Source organism: Oryzias melastigma, linkage group LG24 (genome assembly GCF_002922805.2).
Source record: "Oryzias melastigma strain HK-1 linkage group LG24, ASM292280v2, whole genome shotgun sequence".
NCBI lineage: Eukaryota > Metazoa > Chordata > Actinopteri > Beloniformes > Adrianichthyidae > Oryzias > Oryzias melastigma.
The window spans coordinates 13,507,903-13,528,873 of NC_050535.1; the positions used below are offsets into that span (position 1 = coordinate 13,507,903).

The 20,971-nt window shown below is 39.6% G+C and overlaps 1 protein-coding gene and 1 long non-coding RNA gene across 12 annotated transcripts in view; both read right to left on the reverse strand.

Annotated features, from left to right (window-relative positions):
- The window catches only part of LOC112158400 (kinesin-like protein KIF13B), a 24,168-nt gene extending 5,705 nt beyond the window's left edge, over positions 1-18,463 (reverse strand). Inside the window, exons 1-39 of one of the 11 annotated variants that reach the window (XM_036210614.1) lie at positions 18,226-18,462; positions 18,080-18,147; positions 17,884-17,957; positions 17,301-17,394; positions 14,000-14,012; positions 13,854-13,914; positions 13,507-13,599; positions 12,645-12,825; positions 12,430-12,517; positions 12,207-12,341; positions 11,475-11,587; positions 11,262-11,373; positions 10,727-10,939; positions 10,063-10,173; positions 9,809-9,943; positions 9,591-9,721; positions 8,751-8,837; positions 8,436-8,623; positions 8,114-8,345; positions 7,842-8,004; positions 7,564-7,710; positions 7,300-7,449; positions 7,092-7,208; positions 6,366-6,548; positions 6,135-6,292; positions 5,065-5,197; positions 4,814-4,957; positions 4,710-4,733; positions 4,534-4,633; positions 3,295-3,421; positions 2,948-3,003; positions 2,740-2,858; positions 2,496-2,672; positions 2,327-2,419; positions 2,030-2,182; positions 1,865-1,933; positions 923-979; positions 729-792; positions 399-517 (exon numbers count right to left, since the gene is read on the reverse strand). In XM_036210614.1, coding sequence (XP_036066507.1) covers positions 399-517; positions 729-792; positions 923-979; positions 1,865-1,933; positions 2,030-2,182; positions 2,327-2,419; positions 2,496-2,672; positions 2,740-2,858; positions 2,948-3,003; positions 3,295-3,421; positions 4,534-4,633; positions 4,710-4,733; positions 4,814-4,957; positions 5,065-5,197; positions 6,135-6,292; positions 6,366-6,548; positions 7,092-7,208; positions 7,300-7,449; positions 7,564-7,710; positions 7,842-8,004; positions 8,114-8,345; positions 8,436-8,623; positions 8,751-8,837; positions 9,591-9,721; positions 9,809-9,943; positions 10,063-10,173; positions 10,727-10,939; positions 11,262-11,373; positions 11,475-11,587; positions 12,207-12,341; positions 12,430-12,517; positions 12,645-12,825; positions 13,507-13,599; positions 13,854-13,914; positions 14,000-14,012; positions 17,301-17,394; positions 17,884-17,944 — 4,401 coding nt within the window. In that variant the 5' untranslated portion in view covers positions 17,945-17,957; positions 18,080-18,147; positions 18,226-18,462. Of the gene's footprint in view, positions 1-398; positions 518-728; positions 793-922; positions 980-1,864; positions 1,934-2,029; positions 2,183-2,326; positions 2,420-2,495; positions 2,673-2,739; positions 2,859-2,947; positions 3,004-3,294; positions 3,422-4,533; positions 4,634-4,709; positions 4,734-4,813; positions 4,958-5,064; positions 5,198-6,134; positions 6,293-6,365; positions 6,549-7,091; positions 7,209-7,299; positions 7,450-7,563; positions 7,711-7,841; positions 8,005-8,113; positions 8,346-8,435; positions 8,624-8,750; positions 8,838-9,590; positions 9,722-9,808; positions 9,944-10,062; positions 10,174-10,726; positions 10,940-11,261; positions 11,374-11,474; positions 11,588-12,206; positions 12,342-12,429; positions 12,518-12,644; positions 12,826-13,506; positions 13,600-13,853; positions 13,915-13,999; positions 14,013-17,300; positions 17,395-17,536; positions 17,672-17,883; positions 17,973-18,079 lie in introns of those variants that run through there. The other 10 variants (XM_036210615.1, XM_036210616.1, XM_036210612.1 and 7 more) reach the window with 10 other exon arrangements.
- A 553-nt stretch (positions 18,464-19,016) lies between these two features.
- Positions 19,017-20,971, reverse strand: LOC118598175. Its single transcript, XR_004947293.1, has 2 exons — positions 20,862-20,971; positions 19,017-20,396 (listed from the first exon to the last, which is right to left on the reverse strand). It is a non-coding gene; the product is annotated as an uncharacterized LOC118598175 (long non-coding RNA).

Below are 20,971 nucleotides of genomic sequence, written 5' to 3' on the forward strand. Positions count from 1 at the left end.
ATTTAAGGGGAAAAAAAGTCACCCTGTCAAGAAAGTTAAAGTTATATCTACTGATGAGTTTTTAAATAATTTGTGCCCCTTTTAATTGAATAATGCATCTTAAATAGTATGTTATTCAATTAATTTACAAGTTTAATATATCCTTTTGTTCCTCATTTATTATTTTACTTGAAGACTACTTTTATTAGTTTATTAAAAGGCCTGCTTTACTCTGGGTACCAAAGCTTTCATTCTGCATTCACTAATTGTCATTTTTATTAGTTTTGTTGTCATGGAAACAAAGGAAATAGATCCATCTTCTGACTGATAGAAGTTATTTTTAGATTTAAACTGCTCTGACGCAGAGAGCCTGAAGAAAATCTAAATCCAGGCCGGTGGACGCGATGAAGGAAGGATACCTGCTGATGGGCAGAGGTCTGATCTCCACCATCACCCTTCCCACCAGGAAGCAAGGACTTCAGCAGCCTGGGTACAGCTGTCACTGGAGGGAGATAAGACAAGGCGAAACCTGAATGCGCTGGAGAAAACAAAGATAAAGGGGTTTTTTTGTTAAGGGCGGAGGAAGAAAACAAGAGGCGAAATGAGATCCAGAACGAAAAGACAGATATAGTTGGCCGCTGGCAAACAAATCAAACACGCAGCTGACGATATCAAAGCCAAGAAAGCAGGAAATACTTTTCAAAGCCAGGAATAATCGCTCAGAAGATAAAGGCTTTTATCAGACGTACTTGTCTCTGTGTTTGTGCGTCTGGATGAAGGAGGTCCACAGAGGTCTTGATGGCTGTCCCAGGCCTTCACACATGGGATGGAACAATGGGGAATATTTCAGTAAACAATATCTTATTCAACATATGCAAACAGAGGATGGAGAGGAATTGAATTATTTAAAAAAGGCTGGTTTAGTAAAAAAAATGCATCTCACCTTTAAGTTACTGAGTTTATAAGTAGAGGTGCGCAGATCCAGATTGCTGCTAAACAGCTAGTTAACAGGGTTAGGAATGAAGGTGTTAGTGAAGCTGGTTAAAAGCAGTAAATAATCAAGCCACAGGATGGGATTAGTAAAAATGAAAAATGGGCTCCAACCTTTTTCAGTTCACGTACCCGCTTAATGTCAGACATTTACACAGACAAGAATGTATGAAGATGAAGTTGGAATGTGATTTCATTTTAGCTTCCAGTTTCCCCTTTTGAGGACAAAGTTTATCTTTATCCTCTTCAAAATATCTGCAGCTGCTTTAAACATTATTTTTATGCTAGATTTCATGTAGAAAACATTAAAATGTGATTTAGATTTTCCCTAAAGTGAAAGCCAAAAAAAAAAAAAAATCAGATGCCAACTTTATTCATCTCTGGGTTTTACTGTGTGATGGAAAAATAAAAAAAAAACAAGGGAACAACTGGAGCAATAAAATCATTTTTCAAGTAAGGACTCCTGGTTTTAGTCTGTTAATAAATTGAGCTTTCTTTTATTTTGAAGTTAAACGCTCTTCAGTTTCCTGTTGGCTCTTTTTTTCTAAACAATTGTGTTTTTTTTGTTAACTTTGCAAGCTTGGTAGTTTTAATTTGGTGCAGCCGCTTTAAGAAAATAGCAGATGTATTTTCAACTTGACATGTTTCAACAACAGTTGAATGTGGTGAAGAATCAAGAAGTTTTTCAAAATAAAACTTCCTTCAGAATCAGGTTAGAAATAAAACTAAAAAAATAAAGTTTGTGTTTTTCTCTTCTTTGTAGCCAGTCTGCGACTAGACTAAAAGGACTGGAGTTTCACTCATTTCTTGTAAAGACATCTAAATCAGTGAGAGCAGTCATTTCCAAACTGTAGTTTCTTCTGCATGTTTCAGCAGAAAAGCTTCAGTCTCTTACCCGGTGGACGTCCGGAGAGCTCAGGGAAGCTTTTCCTCTGACTGGCAGTTGTTCCCTCACAGCCACTTCCTGCTCACACAAGAACAAAAAAAAACAAGTTGTGAATTTCAAAATGTAAATTAGGATCCAGAGGAGCTTAAACCAACAAGAACAGCAGTCCTGAACCTGTCTGAGTCTGTCCAGCGTGAGGATGTTTTCCACACTCAATACGCTGCGCAGGTATTTTTCTATGGCTGCGTCGCTGTCGGCCGACTGGTCGTCCTCGGCGCTGGCAGCCAGCCGGGCCAGCATTTCCCTGTCTTCTGGACCATGGAAGTCCTGGAGAAACAGGTGCAGCTCAAAACACAAAGTATGACTCAAATAGTGTAGAAATGAACTGGTAAACAGAATCCCAACATTTTAGGCACAACTGAGTTCTTAACCAGCTGCTGAAACCACAAACTCGCACCGGCTGGTACTTACACCTGGGATGTTGGAAACGATTTCAAAGGTGACTCCACAGGCGGAGATGTGACTGCGATGAGACATCCTCCTCAGCAAACTCTGGGCGAAACCCTGCACAGCACACACAGATGGTTTTCTCACCGCAGCTCCCATCTGCAAGTTGGGAAACCTTCAGACCGCCAGTCACCTGCTTCCCTGTGACGTTCACACAAATGCGCTTCCTGAGAAGTAGCTGCATGTGGGCCGGGTGGCTCAGCTGCACCATGGCGCGGACCGTCAGGTACACCCTCTGGTCAGCCGAGCCCGCTCGGCTCAGCTGGGGGCAGTCGTGGATCGTGGAGTCCCAGGATGCTTCCACCTTCACCTGCATCCCGTTCAGGTCACTTAGAGATTACTGAGAGAGAATGAAAGGAAATATTGGGTCTCCCTACCTCTGGATCATAGTGTTTAACAATCTGCAGTTCAATGAAGTCGTCATCATCTTCCTCGTTGAGCAACGCATCGAGTCCTCCAGCCAGTGGAGCCGACAAACTGGACTGGAAATCATCAGCTGGGCAGAGAAGAAAAAATAATTTTAGCTACTTTAACTTAAAAAGAAACAGATTGATGAAAGGAATCAACAAAAATAGAGAAACAAACCACTGAGATCCAAGAACAGCACAGGAACATGAGTTTCCATCCCTGGAACAGGAACTCTACAGACATGATACATCAACAGATGATAATCAGATAGAGAATTTTAGTCATTTTAGACCTTTTTTTGTTTTACAGATGGTTTAAAACAACCAACATTTAATTTTCAAGTTAAATCTGTACTTTTAAAAGATGCAGCAGAAACAGAACAGGTTTTAGAAACAGACTTCCTGTTATCAGTTTAGTTAGTAAAAACTTTTGAGCTGTCAAAACTTATGATAAAACCATCAAACGAGTTGTAATTCCAGAATGAAAAGGAGTAGTACATTTCATTTTTACATGCGCACACACACCTTTGAACTGGCGCTCCGGGGATGCCACTGCCAGCCGTCGGCACCAGAACAGCGTTTCGTTCCTCTGTGAGGGTCAGACGGCACTCCAACAGCTGGGATTCCCGCTCAACGTCATCCTCTGACTTGTCTTGATAGACACACAAACACAAAGTCAATTTGCATTTAACACTTTCTATTTATAAATTGTACTTTGCACTATTGCATCCCTGCACACTTGTATATTTGCACAATATGTTCTGTTTTTTGTCTACCTCTCATTTTACACAATTATTGTCGAATATTTCTTGTTGTTTTTCTCTGATCTGCTGCAATCTCATTGCAATGTAAATTTTAATAATAAATGATTCTGATTCAAATTATGATTTTTATGACATATACAAAAAAGATAATATCTCCTTTTTTATTTTTTTTTTATTTTCTGTGTAAAACTGTGACATTTTGTTCAACTTTTAACATGAACAAAAATGCACAAATTGTTTTATCAAGATATTATTTACCAAAAATTGATTATTTTAAAGTGGACAGACTTCAGACCACAAAATACCCAGAAATGGCACACACAGCCATAAAACACTACTATAAAAGTTTGAGTCTCTGACCATAAAGTCAAAAATGGCATGAATAACTGAATCTATTTGGAAACACTATGTTCTGTCAAGAAAAAAAAAATCAACACTGAGATTCACAGATTTAGATCTGACAAAACCACAAAATGATGTTCTGGAGTGATGAGGCACTAGTACTTTTTAATTAAAACGATGATCTTATAAAGATAAAAGAGCACATTATGTTAACAGAAAACATTTTTATGAGTGTTAAACATTAAAAAACAAAGACAAACAAATCCATCATCCAAAAAACAGACAGTTAACATTTCATTAAATGTTTAAAATAACAAAGGTATGTTTTTTGTATGTGGCTGTTTTTGCCATAAGTAAAACAATCAAGCTTTTTTTTTATTGTTAAACTTCCATATTAAACTGTACAAAAATGCAGATTTTCTAAAGCCTGGAACTTGATGTTCCTCCTGACCAGCAGCAATGCAAATATATCTTTGAATTAACTCCTTTTGGTATCTAAAGACATAAAATCTGAAGGGGTGGGGCTGTGGGAATTTTTATTTTTTTCTCCATGATATTTTCCCGCATGGATAAACAGTTTTATTGGATCATTTGCACAAGAATGAGGTGAGCTGTCACAGCCAACTTTGCTGCTGCTGGAGCTCCTCACCAGCTGTACCTGCTTTAGAGACCGTCTTCTGCAGCTGCTGGTCCAGATACTCCTGCCTCTGAGTCATCATGTCCAGCCAATGTTGCCTCATCCTCTCCAGGTCCACCTCCTGCACACAGACACCGTTATTCCCTCATCATTCCCATCGTCTGCGCCACACCTGAAAAGACTGTAAGTCCACCGACCTGGTAGCTGTCCATGTCTTCATCCTGAAATGTTCAGTGAGAAGATAGTCAACGTTCTGACTTCCACTCGAGGAATTCATGAACTCTAGAGAAGACGGTCTTACCATCTGTGGGTTACTTTTGCCTTGACGCACTCGTTGAACTCTAACATCCCCGACAGACACAGACAGGATGGAGGCTGTGATGAGAGGCATGGTGCCAGAGTCGGGTACCGAATGAACTCCCACCCGGATCCGCCGGGACTGACCCTACAAAGAGACCATTAAGGTCATTATTATCACAAAAATAATAATAATAAAAAAAAAAAACCTGCAGTTTCCAGGAGCTCAGATTATCTCAAATCTGCATCCTAAACCTGTTTCAGCTGGAAGATTCCTCCTGTGCGGACGTCACCGGCAGGAAGAACCTCCACAGGTGTGAACTCCCCCGCCTCGTTCAGCTCCATCAGCTGCACCCACAGCTCCAGATGTCGGGTCACCTCGCTCCACCTGCAAAACAATCACAGGAAGCTTTTTAGTGGTTTGACTCATGGTTTATGTTAGTCATTATTTTTCTTATTTCTTGTCCAACTGTCTTGGAAATATTAGTTATGACAAATCAATTTTAAACATAAATTATTTTCATTTGATTCTAAGAAAATACGACTAATTTTGTTATTTTGAGAAGAAAAATCAATAAAAGAGCTCATTCAAAAGTGGAAGTTCTCACATTTTAACAGCTTGAAAAAAAATGAATATGTTTTGCTAAGAGACAACAAACACTATTGGAGCACTGCTTTCTTCTGGTGTTTAGTTTAGTCTTACGGCAAATACATTAAACTATATAGAATGATTTTTGAAGATTAAAAAAACATGAAGCAATTGAAATCAACAATTTAAATAGTTTACAAAATTAAAAATATTCTCTGTAAAAATACACTTGGTTTTTTCCTGGTTTAATTTTCTTCATCAGTGATACAACAGCTTTGTCTTTGAATATCTTTTAGCTTTGAAATTTATTTTTTAGGCACTGCATTGACTAAATCACACTGAAAGGCATTAAACTTCTTTTTTGCACATAAAAGAATAAAACTATAAAACTACACGAGTAAAAGTTAGATCATGCCATTTTCCCAGTGGAGAAAAGGTTCAGTTCAATGACATTTATGATTTATCGTCTGACTCAGAAAACAAACTTTCCTTTTTCTTAAAAAAAAAAAAAAAAAAAAAATCACTCTTTTCTGTATTAAAGGTTTTTCCCAAATAGTCACCAATTCTAAAAAAAAGTATTGCTATGTAATTTTTAGATGTTCTTTTTTAATTTAAAACAGATGTTTTTTTTTTATCATTTCTGGTGTTCCTGTCAGGATGCTGCGTCTCCTGGAAAATAATGTTCCCTTGTCTTTTCTGCAGCTCTCTGAGTTTTTAGAAGCCTAAATGACTGGACCTCTCTCTGAGGGATCTGGTCTTGGCTTGGATCACTCCCAGATCCCACAGTGCCAGGTTCCTGCGGTAGTTGGCCTGCTTGTGGCCGTACACTTCAATAGCCACCGACCCCTCAGCCAAAAACTCCACAAAATCCTCCGACACGGGAAGAGAAAACTCCTGAAACAGAGAAGCGGAGGATGGAGAGTTGTGCCTTCTGTAAATAGCAGGTATTTGTTGTTGTTTTTTTTACCGTGGAAGAGTCGAAGACCACATTGCACTGAGGGTCTTTGGAAGCTGCTGTTGCTGATGAGGAGCTGGACGGCGTCACCTCAGGGGCCGTGAACACAGGATCCTCCTGCCCCCAGAAATGATACTGGCAGAAGACGAAGTTGGAGAGGTGGCGAGGGAGACCTGTGGCCTGGAGGATTTTTACCTGAGAGAGACGAAAACGCTCTTTAAGGTGAATAAATAAGGAAATAGAAAAGCTCTCCGTTTCCATTATTTAAAAAAAATATAGAAAATAAAAAACAGATCTAATTTTTGAAATTTCTTTCCTTTTTCGTGGCTCAAAAATCTGTGAAACTGTGATTTGTTAAAAGATTTAATCAGAAAAAATAATTTTAAACTTGAAATATTTTAACTGCTAAAATATATAAATACATAGTTTTTTTGTGAAAATAAACATCATAATTTGGCTTGATAACAATCACAATTTAAGAAAATGATACAACTTGACTTGATGGTAACAAAAAACAACAAATTATTTTGTCATTCAAGATAATTATTTAAATGGAAATATATTTAGCATCTTTTTCTAAGGCTTGACACAGATTTTGCAGAGACAAACCTCTCACAATCCCATACTGAGATATCCATTTTTTTTTTTAAAAAAGCACAACAGTTTACTTGGCACATATGTGAAGAGCAGGACTCCCTGTGAGCAAAATGAAAAAACTTAAATTTTGCATCCTCTCACCACACAGTTGAGTTTGCGCTCCTGAGAGTCTCCATTAGTGCTCAGCAGATCGTCAAGACGTCCGGGGCCTTCGTCCTCCGTGCCTCTCCAAACCTCAACGTGCAGACGTCCCGCCACCTGGCAATAGACACAAATCCAGCAAACCAATCTCATTTTCATCCAATTTTCTAACTTTTAAACAAACGATGATGTCCAATAAATTGTCTACCTCTCCTGTCTGGTTGATGATGGGCACTGCATACTGCAGCTTGACGTCGTAGAACAAGCAAGCCAGGAAAACGTTGGCCACTCCAATCAGACTGTGGTTCTCCTGCTCATCAAAGAACGGGTCGGCCCGTTTGAAGTAGGACCGCATCACCTTCAGGAGGCAGAAATGCACAAGATGGCTGCAAAATCAGATCACTGCTGATGAATCTTTGTGTTTTCAGTGTGAAGCTCAGCACTGCTGAATGCTCGTTTGTTCTCTGCTCACAGAATTATCTTCATCGCAGTCCTTCCACTCTTGATACAGCTCCCTCATGTCCACCAAGCGGTTCTCCAGCTTCTCCAGAGCCCAGATCTGCTTGCCTCGGCCTTTACGCCGGACCTGGATGGCCGGCTCACTTAGGACGGCATTTCTCTGCAGTGATAGGAAAACATTCAACTTTTGATCTATTGTAAAAGCAGTGGTCTTTAAATGATTACGCCATTTTTCACCAAAATGTAATGTCACTTTCTAGGACAATTTCTGCAGTCACAAATTCACCTCACCTTCCTGTTAGCATCCAGGTTGGCTGCAGGGATCTGCAGAGTCACCTGATACTCCGTCTTCTTGTTGAGTTCCTCAGCAATGAAGCTGGCCTCCTGGGCCAACTGTTTGGCCCGAACGATCTGCTCCCTCAGACGGAGGAGGCTGCGAGTCATCATGGCCTCTCTGCAACACAAAAGCAGGTTCAGCAAAAGTTCCGCCTCAGTGAATTCGGTTAGAGCTATCAGTGAAAATGAGAACCACAGAGCTTCCACTTTACGAGGCAGAACAACACCTGTCTTCACTCCAGCGCCGCACGCGCTTCTGAGGGCCTAACGATGTCGTAGATGCGGACGCACCGACAGGGAGCCCTGATGCATCCCGGAAGTGGGGGGATTTATCTGGGGTGAGCTGCTGACGGAGCAGCTGCAGTTCGTGCTCGTACAGCAGCCTCTGGCGTTCCAGGGCGCAGCGTTTCTCCTCTTTGTGCTGCCTCTCCAAAGTCTGTAACACTGACTGTAAGGGGTCTGAGGACCAGAAAGCGAAGCACGAGTCAGCGTTTTGGGCCGGGTGTAGAAATAGAGAGCATCGTGTGTGAAAGCTGCAGTTTGACCCACCATTGCTGCCCATGCCTTTCATCATGACCTCCCTCTGGGCAAACTCAAAGCCGAAGCTCAGTTCACTCGACACGTCGCTGAGCGCATCCAAATCCAACTCCAGCTTATCCGTGCTCAGGCAGGTCTTCAGCGCCGCTCCAGCCTCGTCCTCTTTCCCCGTTTGGGCCATATGCCTGGGCAAGCTGATCCTGAGTGTGTATGTACAGGTGTGTTTGTGTCACAAGGAGAAAGAGGAAGTGTGAAAGTAGGAAGACAAAAAGTGGATGTGTGTGTAAAGGAATGTGTCGCCACCACCACGGCGATGACAGCCGTTACCTGAAGAAGTGGTTGTTTCCCCATAGAATCCTGTCACCATGGTGAAGCTGCACTGGACTGGTGACTGCAACGCCGTTCAACCACGTCCTGCACCAAGAAACGTCAAACATTAGAGTCAACTCTAAATATGAGACTTTAACAGGGGACATAAACAGATTTTGGATTATTAGACAAATTCCACGCATCATCAGATTTATCCTTTTACTTTTAAAGATAAGTCACAACTACTGACATCTTTGACTTAACTATTTTTATACAAGCTAATATTTTAGTTACGTTTCTTTAGTTTTTAAAGACAATAATACAAAAATTGTGTTTTTAACATGTTCTTGTGTCATTTTTCTCATGATGGAGGACATATCTAAAGACAATTAAGCATTTTTGAGTATTTCTTTATTCAAATTGTTGTTGATTTTGGCTAAAAATTGCATAATTATTTTAAAAATCCTTGGAAATGTATTTACAATAGATGAAAAAGATGATCAGAGTGGGATTTTAAGGAAAAAAAGATTCATATGAAGACCAAAATGTGGAAAATGTTTGGATATTTATCCAGAAAGGCTTCAAACTGCTGCAGCTGTGAGCATCTGATGGAAAATAACACTTAAAGTGTTTAGAAAATAATCACAACTGACCAAAAATGGTGATTTTAAGCTACTAAAAATGACCTTTTCAGTAACTTTTTTTAGTATGTTTGAAAATCTCAACAACATAGTTTTTATCTAAAATAATAGATGAGAACTATTGAATTTCCTCTTTATTTGAGGCTGTATTTGAACCCAAATTCCTCAGCTGTGAGAATTGTCCTCAAGGTTGTGTTGCTGCGTTTTAGCTCCATACCGAGCGTTGCGGTGTGGCGTGAGCATCACGCCGCTGCTCTCCGTGACGTCGATGACGCAGTGCTCGGCGTGGATGGCCATCCCGCACAGCTGGATGTCCTGTGAGTCGGCTGAGCCCACACGCGTGTGCTCCTAGAGATCAAAACCCGACACTCAGACGTTTATGAAAATGAAAAACCAGCGTTTGCCGCCTTAGTACTTCAGCTGTATGTTCAGTACTTTTAGATAGTAGACCAGAAGCTCATTGAGGGCTGGATCAGCATTGAGGTTCACCAGGAAACACTTGTCATCTACAACTCTGATGCCTGACGACTGGAGCGAGATGCCCAGGCTCTCCAGCTGCTTCTGCCGCTCCTGAAAGAAAAGCAGATCCTCCATGTTTCGATCTCTAAAGTGTTTTCAAAACCTTTTTTCCATAATGTTGTAAAACAAGAAAACATTCAAAAGTGGCACAAGTGTGTTTATTTGGTTACCTGTGCAACAGCTTCAGTCTTCCTGAGTTTCTCCTCCCAGGTGACGGTCATTTCTTGAATGAGTTTTTCCGACTCCTCCAGCCGGTCCTTCAGCTCTGGAGCCTTCATCGACTGAAGAGACAGCAGCTGCATTACAACACGTTTATTATAAACACAGAATTTGCCTTTTTCTACCTTTTTGTAGGAAATGCTTTTATTTTTATTAGAAGACAAAATGAGCTTGTTAATCAATTCTTTTGTTTTTTTTTATATATGAACCTTTTTAATGGCTTATTTTACAATCATTTACATATGATTAGAGTAAATATTTCCATAGATATTTATTTACAATTTATTTTAGTATTTATTTAAAATGTAGACATTTCCTTTTTTGGAACCACCGTTTGAAAAGAAAAACAACATTTGGGGAAAAAGTATATCAGAAGCAACAAGAAAAAGACAGAAATAACTAAAGGTTAATTTAAAAATATCTATTTGGGGACACAAAATTTAACTTAAAAAAAACGAACCAAATTGCATAAAAATTAATAGATAAACATACGTTTCTATTTTATTATTATTTGTTTTACATTGGTAATGTCTTGATATTTTTTCAGAAATTGTCCAACTCTTGCCGTGTCATAAACTTCACTTCTGTAAATAATGAAATAAAGTCCATCTGCACCTCAGCTACAGTCAGCTGCTCCCTCAGCTTCTCCACTTCCTCTCGGAGTTCCCGGATGATCCTGGCGTTGGGATCTTCGTTCACCACGGCATGGTTGACGATGCTCTTGGCCCTGTCGGCGTAGCGCAGGGTGGAAAGCGTTTCGTCGTAGTTGTCTGCTGCCGGGCTGATCGTGGCGACCATGGCGGTCCGGCTGTTTCCTCCAAGACTGTCCTGCAGATCAAAATTCAAACCTCAGAATGGTACAGAGAGATAAAACTAGTATGTTTTTTTAGGTGAATGTATGGGAGATTTTTCAAAAGAGGTTTGATTTTTCGAGAAACATTTTGGTTGATTTTAATCAAATAAAGCAGAAAGAACAAAAGATTAAGCAGGAAATGTTCAAATTAACATAAAAAATCCTTAAAGTTTTAAAAGAAAGACGAGGATGAAGTAGAAGGAGGTATTGTTTCACCTCGTTTTGCTAAAGACTGAGAGGACAGTGTACTCTGCAGCAGTGGAATGTGCAGCATGCATTCTCATTTGCAGTTGGTACCTTAAGCAGCCAGGTGAGCACAGAGTCTCTGTAAGGAACAAACTTGCTCTTGTTCTTTCCTGCTCCCTGATCAGCCAAGGCTGAGATAACTAAACCCAGGGTGCTGAGGGACCTGCGGGGGGAGAGGACGGGACAAAAAGCCTTCACATCAATGGGATAATCTTGGTTTGAAAAGGCTGATATCAAATGTTTTTTTTTTTCTGTTGGGTTTACTTGTTGATGTTGCTGCCCTCTTTCAGCCTCTCTCCTGCTGCGCCGGTCTTTGCCGCTCGCTCACTGCCGGCGAGATCCACCAGGCTCAGCTTGCTGACCTTCTCGCCACTCGTCTGGAGGAGACGCAAAGCAAATCAGATTTAGAACTTTTATGACTATAACTGCAGGTGAGTGGAGAAAAAAAAATCTGTGCAACAAAGTTAAACTTCTACAGATCAACCATCAAGCTCTGCTGAAAATAAAGAAAGATAGAAGACCATTTTCAGCCAAAACCACTCTCCATTTCTATAAACTTGATGAAGTCAAGCAATAAATTAAGCAAACTAATTAGGAGCAGCAGGAATTGTGAATAGGTTTATCAATTCATCATGAGTTCGACTGTATATGAGAACTGGACAGAATAACATCACCCGTAGACAATGGCTTCCTTTCGGCTTCAACCAAATTAAGTCAATTCATTTGGCATTTCATCGCTATACGGACGTCGCCATGTTGGAACCAGAAACCGTCAGCAATCAGTGATTGGTCCAAATTGGTCAGTCATTGTTTCTATGGCAACCATTCTTGCCAATCAGGAGTAAGCTTGTTGAAAGACCACACCTTTACTGCTTGTCACCCATTACTTCTCTATAGAAGTCTATTGGTTTCTGTTTGAAACATGACTCAGTCCAGTTCTCATATACAGTCAGCGATTAAAACTCTTCTAAGAAGCATTAAAACGCGGCATCTCACCCCGGACTGCAGGTCCATGAGGGTGTGCGTGAGGACGATGATGAACACGGCGTGCGACCTGCTGCTCTCCTCATTCATGTTTGTCGCTGCCACCGTGCGAGACTTGTTGCCCTCTGACATCAGAGACTCTATATCCTGGTAAAACATGCAGCAGTACAAACCCACCATTCAAAATAGTGCCATCTTTAAAACAATTCCGGATTTTTATGTATATTTGCATTACTTTGTAGCTAGTCACAGCCAGACGAGACAAGCCGTCGACGTAAGGCCCCAAAACGTTGTGCTCCCTCACCCTCAGAGTCTGTCGACTCCTGCAGACAGAAGGAGTCACGAAGAGTCTCTTATCAATTAAACACAAAAATATATATCAGCAAGTGCAAGTGTAGTCCTGAATAAAAGAACAGCTTCAGGTTTCTGCTTCAGCTTGATCAAGCACACCCTTTGGGGTCGAGAAGGTCGCGGACTTTCTCATTGTAGATCTCCATGTAGGAAACCTCCACGGTGAAGGTCTCTCCCTCGCGGGCCTCCTTCACAGTCCTGCTGAACAGGGAGCTGCAGAGGCGAGGGATCAGGCCGGGCTGCTCGCTGGAGCCCATCATGGTGTACGACTTCCCAGAACCTGAAAAACACAAACCAGGCCTTCAAGGAATGAAGCCAAATTTAGAACGCTCTGTTTGGCTTTGGAAGATAAACTGCATTTATTTGAGAAGGAGGAAAACAAAGCTATTTTAAACGCGGTCCCAATGGTCTTTTAAATATGCTGTTTTGGCCAAAATTAAAAAAAACCTGTTGTTTTCTAGGACATCGTTCCTGCAGAGCAGCAGTATTTCATCAGAAATTTACCCTGTAAGTTGTGGGCGGGGCTGTTGGTGTGAAGAAAAAATGCTACAGGATAATGTTGAAAACTATTGGTTTGTGCATAAATTAAAATACCAAAAATGTTGTTGTGCAACTTTGAAACATTTGCATTTAATAAATGATGTTAAAACATCTCAGAGCAGTGAGCAAAAAAAGTATTCCAGTTTGCCTTCTGCTTTCATAATCAGCATGAAACACAACTTTAAAGACTTAGAATCCAAACAGATAAAAACCAGGATTAGTTTCATGTCAGTTTGTTTAAAATGTCAGTGTGCTTTAAATAAAGCTCATTTTTTACACTATGTTGTGTTCTCTTTGTATTTTGGCAACACAAGGTGCTCTATATTTAGACATGGAACAAAAATTACATAAGAGCTAAAAGTAGTTGACCTCTAAACTTAAGATTTGTGCTTCATTTGCTTGAAAACCCAAACTTTATTACCAGTTTGTCCATACGCAAAGATGCAGGCGTTATAGCCCATGAAGGCATTGTCCAACAGGCTCTCTCCAAGGCACTGGAACACCACGTCCTGACCTGAACAAACGCACAAATCAACATTTCAATCCGTACGCTCTGAACTTTAATAAATGAGAAAGTTTCAGGGAGGCTGGCCTACTTTTTACTTCAAACTTTTAAAATTGAATTTAATACTTCTGTAAATGTTAAGGTTGCTCTAATGCAACTGAAGCGTCTCTCTCTTTTTGTCAGAGCTATAAAAAGCTCGGCGTATCAGGAAGATAATAAAGCTGAGAGGAGCACCGAACCACAAGCCGTTCATAAGTACTGACCTGCAAACTTGTCTTTCTGGGATTCATCCATGGACCAGAAACAGTGATCGAATGCAAAAACCTAAAAACACAGGACATTTTTACCGACAACCACAACGAAAAAAAGCAGGAAACTAAATCATTCGGAGTGAAAAGTAATCTGTTACCTTTGGTTGATTTCTGGGAAGGAGAGAAAAGACATAAAAAAAAGATTATTACAAATACTTAAACGTGTCACATAACTTTTATGACATGAACTCTTCCATCAGAGATAAACTGCAGTTTATCATCTGTTAATAAATAGCTGTGAAATAAAATTATTATAAGTATTTGCAAGAGGATCATAATCCCCATCAATTCAGAATTCTAGATAGTTTATTATTTCAGATATGATTTATTAGTTACTAAACACAAAGTAGCCTAAAAAGAAAAAAACAAGCTTCTCTTTGGTAAATCAAACAAACCCATCAGTTTTGTGGGGTTTTTTTGGGGACATTTATGTCATAAGTCGTGGATCAAAACAGAATATAATGAGTTTTTTATTTAAAAATCCTGGAATGATTGTTTTAAACAGAACTTTAATTCATTGTAATTAAATAAAGTTTGACTGTAAGCAAATTTGTGCAACTAAACATTTCTGGAGAATCAAAAAAAAAAAGTGTCATTCATCTATTCAGATACTGTTGAAGTGCAGTGAATAACAGGTGCATTGCAACAACATAAGTTCCTCACTGTAGTTTCAGCCAATTGCAACTGACCCAACTTAGTAGGATCAAGCTTCTGATTGGACACTTTTTTTGCATCATATGTCTATAAAAAGCAAAGACTGTAGAAAACACCAACTAACAAAGTTTGCCAGAGACCGATTGACCGATTTTTTGATCCGTGTCTTTTACATCCATACCTTTGAGGCTCAATTTAACACAAAAAGTTTAAAAAGCAACAAAACTGCTACATCACAATCATGTGACTAAATTAAACATACAGTTAACTCATATTTTGTAGAATCAACGTTGGTTCTTAAAGGGGCAAAAAAAAGTCTGAAATTGAACAAGGCCTTTGTATGCAAGGACTCACTGCCTCATGAAAGAGCAACAGAATGTCTCCTTCTGATCCAGGACATTCCTGAGATAACTCAAGGAGTCACTTTAAAAAGGAGGAGGAGAGTTCACGACCTTCAGAATAAAAGTATGCTGCAAATACGACAGAAGATGCTGTGAAAGCAAATAATACTCTGTAAAACCAAATGTTTCATTTCAGGTATAGTTTAGGGGCTTGGATTAAAAAAAATGTGTCTCTGGTTGGAAAAAAAAAGTAATTAAGGAGTTTATTAATCTTCATTCTGTCAGAAGTGTGTGTGAACAGCTCCTGCTGTATCCCAGCATGCAGCTACAGGGGTCCTGTTTCACAATATCGGCCTCTGAGAGTCACCAAGGTGTTCAGGAAAAAAACTCACAAGTTAGCTGAAAAAGCTTAGGAGTTCTGATAAGGAGACGTGTAAATGATTTAACACTTAATAAAGTTTCTTTTTCTTTTGAAAAACTCTGTTTTTCTGGACTTGCAGCAGTTTTTACCTTTGTTCCACCGAGCAAGCCAAACCTGTTAACATCAATCCCCAAAAGGGAAACACACCTCTCATGGAGCATGTCGGAACAGACCAAAACAGATGCCAGAACACCAACGAAAGTGGAAACACAAGAACCTTTCTACGAGTGCGATGCACCCATTCATGTCAGCTGGCAGGGGAAACTCAGATTGGACCTTGTAGGTAAAAAAAAAAACAAAAAAAAAAAAACACCTGGATCAGTTGCAGGATATCAAGATTTACTGCAGAGATGTCATTTCAAATAAAGTCTTGATTTTAGGAGATCAACTCACTGAGGAAAACAGGTGAAGGAGATAAACCATTAGAGACCTATAGATCTAGAAATGCAACAGACCGTTTACCCAGGAAACCAAACAAACAGCGCTCGATGGAGAAGCTTTAGAGCTAGCAACGGCTTTGGTTGTGTACTGAGTCACCTGTGAGGGAGCAAGCATCAGAGGCGACAAGCCAGAAAGCTGATAAACAGGTTTAAATATCTGCTGCTGATTTCGTTGGGCACAAAAAAAAATAAAAATACTGACACACACACAAAACCATGAAAACATTTAATAGTGACCGGGTCCTGCTTGTTTTCTAGGTATCCATCCCCTTCTTGCTGCTGATCACCTGGATCAGGTGTGTTTACTCACCCAGAACCTAGAATTAGCAGCAAGTTGGGCAAGGATTGAAAAAAAAAAAAAAAAAAACAAGCAGCGATCTCAAGCTCTACTATTCTGTTGTAACTATGTCTGAATCACTCCTTTGCAACCGTTTTATTTCTCTACAGGAGTAATGAAAAAAAATGGTTGAATGTCAACACATGCTGTTAGCAAAACCAGGAATTGAACATTGTTTCAATGCAAGACTGGACTACCTGAGCAGGACTGAGCAGGAACAGACACACCCTTTGTCAAGACAGCAACTTACAGGGAGGAAAGGAGGAGAAACTTCAAGACGGGTGGAGCACTAAAACCCTGCAAACAGGGTTAAGAGAGGTAACAGGAAAAATACTATCTTTTTAAATTTAGTTTCCCCTCATTTAGAGGGACCTGCAACCATAGTTTGGGAGATTACGGTTCTGTTTAGTCAAAAATTGTTTAAAAATCTGTAATTATTGCTGCAAAGTGTTTTGCCCTTTCCAAATAATAATGTCATTTTTTCTAAACCTAAAATGTGAAATTTGATCTATTTTCACAGTCCTCATTTTATTAAAATGTTGATGTTTTTAGCCAAAATAAAACAGTTTCGGCAGAGCAGCAGGAGTTGGTTAGAAATTCTAGTTATAGGGATTGGTGCAAAACAACCCCCTTCTGTTCTTATTGCTGAGAGCTCTCTGTTTCCATGCTCTCCCACTAACACATTTTTCCCCACACCACAACCAAAGTTTTGATGAAAACATCACAGAGAATGAGCACTGGTTATGTCTTTTCATGCATAGTTGCAGGTTTCAGAGAGGGACTCTGCCCCCTGAAATTTGCAACTATGCAACTATAAACTCGATTTGCAAATAAATGGTTCACAGTAAAAACAAAAACGGTGTACAAGTACTCCAATTTAACCTGTTTCAGATCTGCCCCAGTTGTGGTATTATTACTAGGAGAAATCTTTAACATCACTGTTTTTTGTTTTATTCATTTGCAGCTTTGATTTGTACCCGGAAAGTTGAAAAAACATGCAGCTTTAAAGCTGTAAGCACAGATGAGATCATTCCACCTTAAAAAAAAAACTTTTGGTTTTGTGCAGTGTTCAAAAGCACAGAAAAAAACATGAATGAAAAACAAAAAAGGAGTAAAAGCTGAATGCAAAATGTCTAAAACTTCACTAAAAATGTAATTTTTTTTTTTATTGTATACAGTGATGATATGAAGTGGCGTGCATCTTACCGAGGATCTCCTTGATTCAGGTTAGTCATGGCCGGACGCAGAATTGTCTGGTTTCCTTCCATTTGCACCACGCACTTTGTCTTCAAGTCTTTTTCTAAAATAAAGACAAACAATGTGAATAATTAGAATTAAAAATGAGCAAAATAAACCTTTACAAATTCTGATAATCATAACTTTAATGTCAGCTACCACACAGAAGCAGGACTTTTTTATGCTGATGAATGATTAAGACTTGCCTGTGCAAACATTATGAGCAGTTTACAACTGACTTAGAGTATAAGGAAAAGCCTTCTCTTCCTCATTCCTTCTGCAGGACACGCGTTTTCTGTTGTTTAAAAGGGAAGAGCGACCACTTCCTGTCAACCCAAGTTTTGAGGAAACCGGACCGGAAATGGATTTAATTGGATCAGATGATGAGGGATGGGCAGGCAGGAACTGAAATGTGTGGCAGCTGGTTTTTCAGGACTGACTTTAAACTGCTAATTAGTTTGATTGGAAAGCGTCTTTAAAAAAGAAGATTTTAAAAGTTGATAAAAAAAATAGGAATAAAGTTTTATTTGAAAGTGGGCGGGGCGTGTCATACCTCTCCTGTTCATGGGTCGCACTCGAACCGCGACCTTTACGTTTGCCTCGCTGTCATCCATGACGGCACTTGACCTGAATGAATGGACACCAAAAACACAGTTCGAACCCCTCCAGAGAAGTTTGCCCCTCTAAATCAGCCCAAAACGCCCCTCAAGTTTCACTTAAATTATATTTACTTAGTTAAGGTAACTTACGGTGTTCAGGAAGGCAGTAGTTGCTGTCGTGTCCGACTCCAAGACGGCCCTTAAGCTAGCCAGGGACGCTAACCAAAATATACACGGGGTCAAACGTGTCAAAGGTGACCGCGGGCGGCGGCACCTGCCCCCCACCCCCGGCACACCTGACGGTAGGTCTCCGTGGAGGTCCACAGACACTCACGGCACTCCGCGGCTGACTCCTCCCGCTCCTCCACCTGCTGCATTTCCTGAAACGTCCCGCAGAGATCAGTCAAGCCAAGTCAGCTAAAAGGATTTGCCGTGAGATTTAGTTTGTAGAGCCTCCAGCTGCTCTGTTCACACCGATCCAGAGGAGACGCAGTGCCACCGTGTGGACTAATGTAGAACTGCAGACTCAGTTTACCAGCTGTTTTATTATTTGTTCAAATGTTGAAATATGTGCCACAACCCTAAAATATGACAAATTAAATACATATTATTGTAAATGTAAAAATAATAAAAGTACACTGTGAATGGAAAAATATTCAGTTATTAAAGGTAAACATCCATAATTAAGAGTAATGTTTTCCATGTTTGCTACCAATTTAAAACACTTAATATTTCTCTTGTCTAACCTTAAGTATGTTGAGCCAAAATATTCAGTTTATAGAAATATAGAATTTATTTTCATATTAGTGAAGATTCATGGTCATTCAGGTTTCTGTTGAAGTGATTTTTGTTCCATTATTCCAGGCGCCACAATCACTGTTCAGAGCGTAAAACTTTAAACCCGTTTGTATAACAATGGTATATTAACATTATTAAAATTATATTAATAATATAGAAGTAATGTTTTCTTCTTTCAAAAAGTGGTATAACGCATACATATATAAACACAAAAACATACAAACAATATAAATTTTTTTTAACAAAAAATAAAATAAAATGCCAGGGGTAGAAACAAACAAAACCATGATACAGTAAGCAAATAAAAGGATTTTTTTATTTTTATATTGAGAACAAATTTCAAGACATTTCACAGACGTTGTCCGGCATGTCCGGGTTGCTGGGTGCCACATTCGGTCACTCTCTGGAGCAGTTGTGAATGACATTAACAACTCTGCCCACCAACTAACTGCTACATACCCCTCTGTGGAGACATTCATCATACATGCAGGCACAACCTGAAACTTCAGGAATCTGAAACTCTGAAAATTGACTTCATTAACCTCATCCAAAACATTCAACAGTTAAACACAAACTGGGTCATATCTGGACCACTTCCTTCACGCCGTTATGGAGACATCATGTTTTCACGCATCCATCAGCTTCATATTTCATCCCATGAGCATGCTGTTCATTGATAACTTCACAACATTCTACAATAGACCATACCTCTTCAAAACAGGTGGTTTACATACTAACAAAAATGGTTTCGTCTCCTCAGCCTTAACATAGGTGTCACTCTACATTCTTTCCAAACCATTAACAGCTGACGGTGGAACCAGGACACCTACACCCCTGGTATATTAAACTGCCACTCAGCATCAAGTACCAGTTCACGTTACTAATAGATTTTCTAATTATTTTAATTCATATTCACATGCCTTGCATGTCAGATGTCCAGTTCCAACAACACCAACTACCAAACCCCATTACGTGCTCACATCACATTCTACCCACAACAATGAATATGGCTATTTTAAATGTCAGATCACTTTTAAATAAGTCCTTGATCATTATTGATCTGATTTTAGACCATGATTGAACTTGTTTTTAACTGAAACCTGTCATGACACTGATGACTTTTACCGAGTATGTTTTGTTTTTAAATGTAATGCGCTCCAAGTAGAAGCGTTTTTAAAAATAAAGTTTGATTTGATTCACGCTAATGTTATTGAGAGATATACCATGATTGTTTGTTAATTACTTGACTTAGAAGAAAAAAAAAAGAGAGAGACTTAATTATTTCTACATTCCAGTGTTCATGCCCCAGTCTTGCCATTGGTCTGCACTTCCACCAGCAGGCATGACACCAACTCCACAAATCCAGTTCACAAGTGAATCACCATTTCCAGTCACAGACACGTGTGTAAATATAATGAAGCTACCACTAGTAGATTCATATGATATGTTTAGGGAAAATATGAACTTTGAAATTTAAAATGCACCAAGATTTGGGTGTTGTTCCAGGACATAATGCAGGTCTACTTGGCCGTATCCCGTGTTTGTTCCAGAGATCTCGACATTCATCCAAGTCCACCTGCAGAATCTCAGCAAAGTTTGGTGTTCATGGCTTCCATTAAAGTATCCAGAGTCTCTCAAGTCTCCAAACAAGTCCATCCAAAACTGAGACCTGGAAAAATAAAAAAATAAAAATAAAAGGGGATTATGCTCATGTTCAGTTATGTTGGGGAAAACAAAACTCCCGTACTCCATGTCTCTTTTTAAAGTCATGCTATACATGAAAATGAAACAGAAAAGGATAAGAAAAGATTTTTTTCACAATTTTAGCTTCTTAGTGTAAGAGTTCACGGACTCAAAATTTCCCATGGCAACAGGAACAAACACCTTTAGGGCTTCATACTTCCGGTGACAGAAATTGATGTGTTCCTACAAGCATGTGCCGACTACGAACACATTTTCCGTAAAAAGTTGCCATAGTGATTGATTCAGAGTTCAGCGAATCCTCCTTTGTGAAACGGTTTTGGTTTCACCCACTCAGAATTTAGAGTTCATGAACACAGAGTTTCAACAAAACCTGCTTCGTGAAACGGGCCAGAGGGCCATTATGTTAAGATGTTAAAAAAGAAATACTTACATCTTTAGGGTGAGGTTGTGGGAATGAGGTTGAAGTCTCATCCTGAGAGGCCACTGACAAACTCTGTTCACCTCTTCTGGAGGTAGATGTGGTCCTTTTTTTGGGCTAAA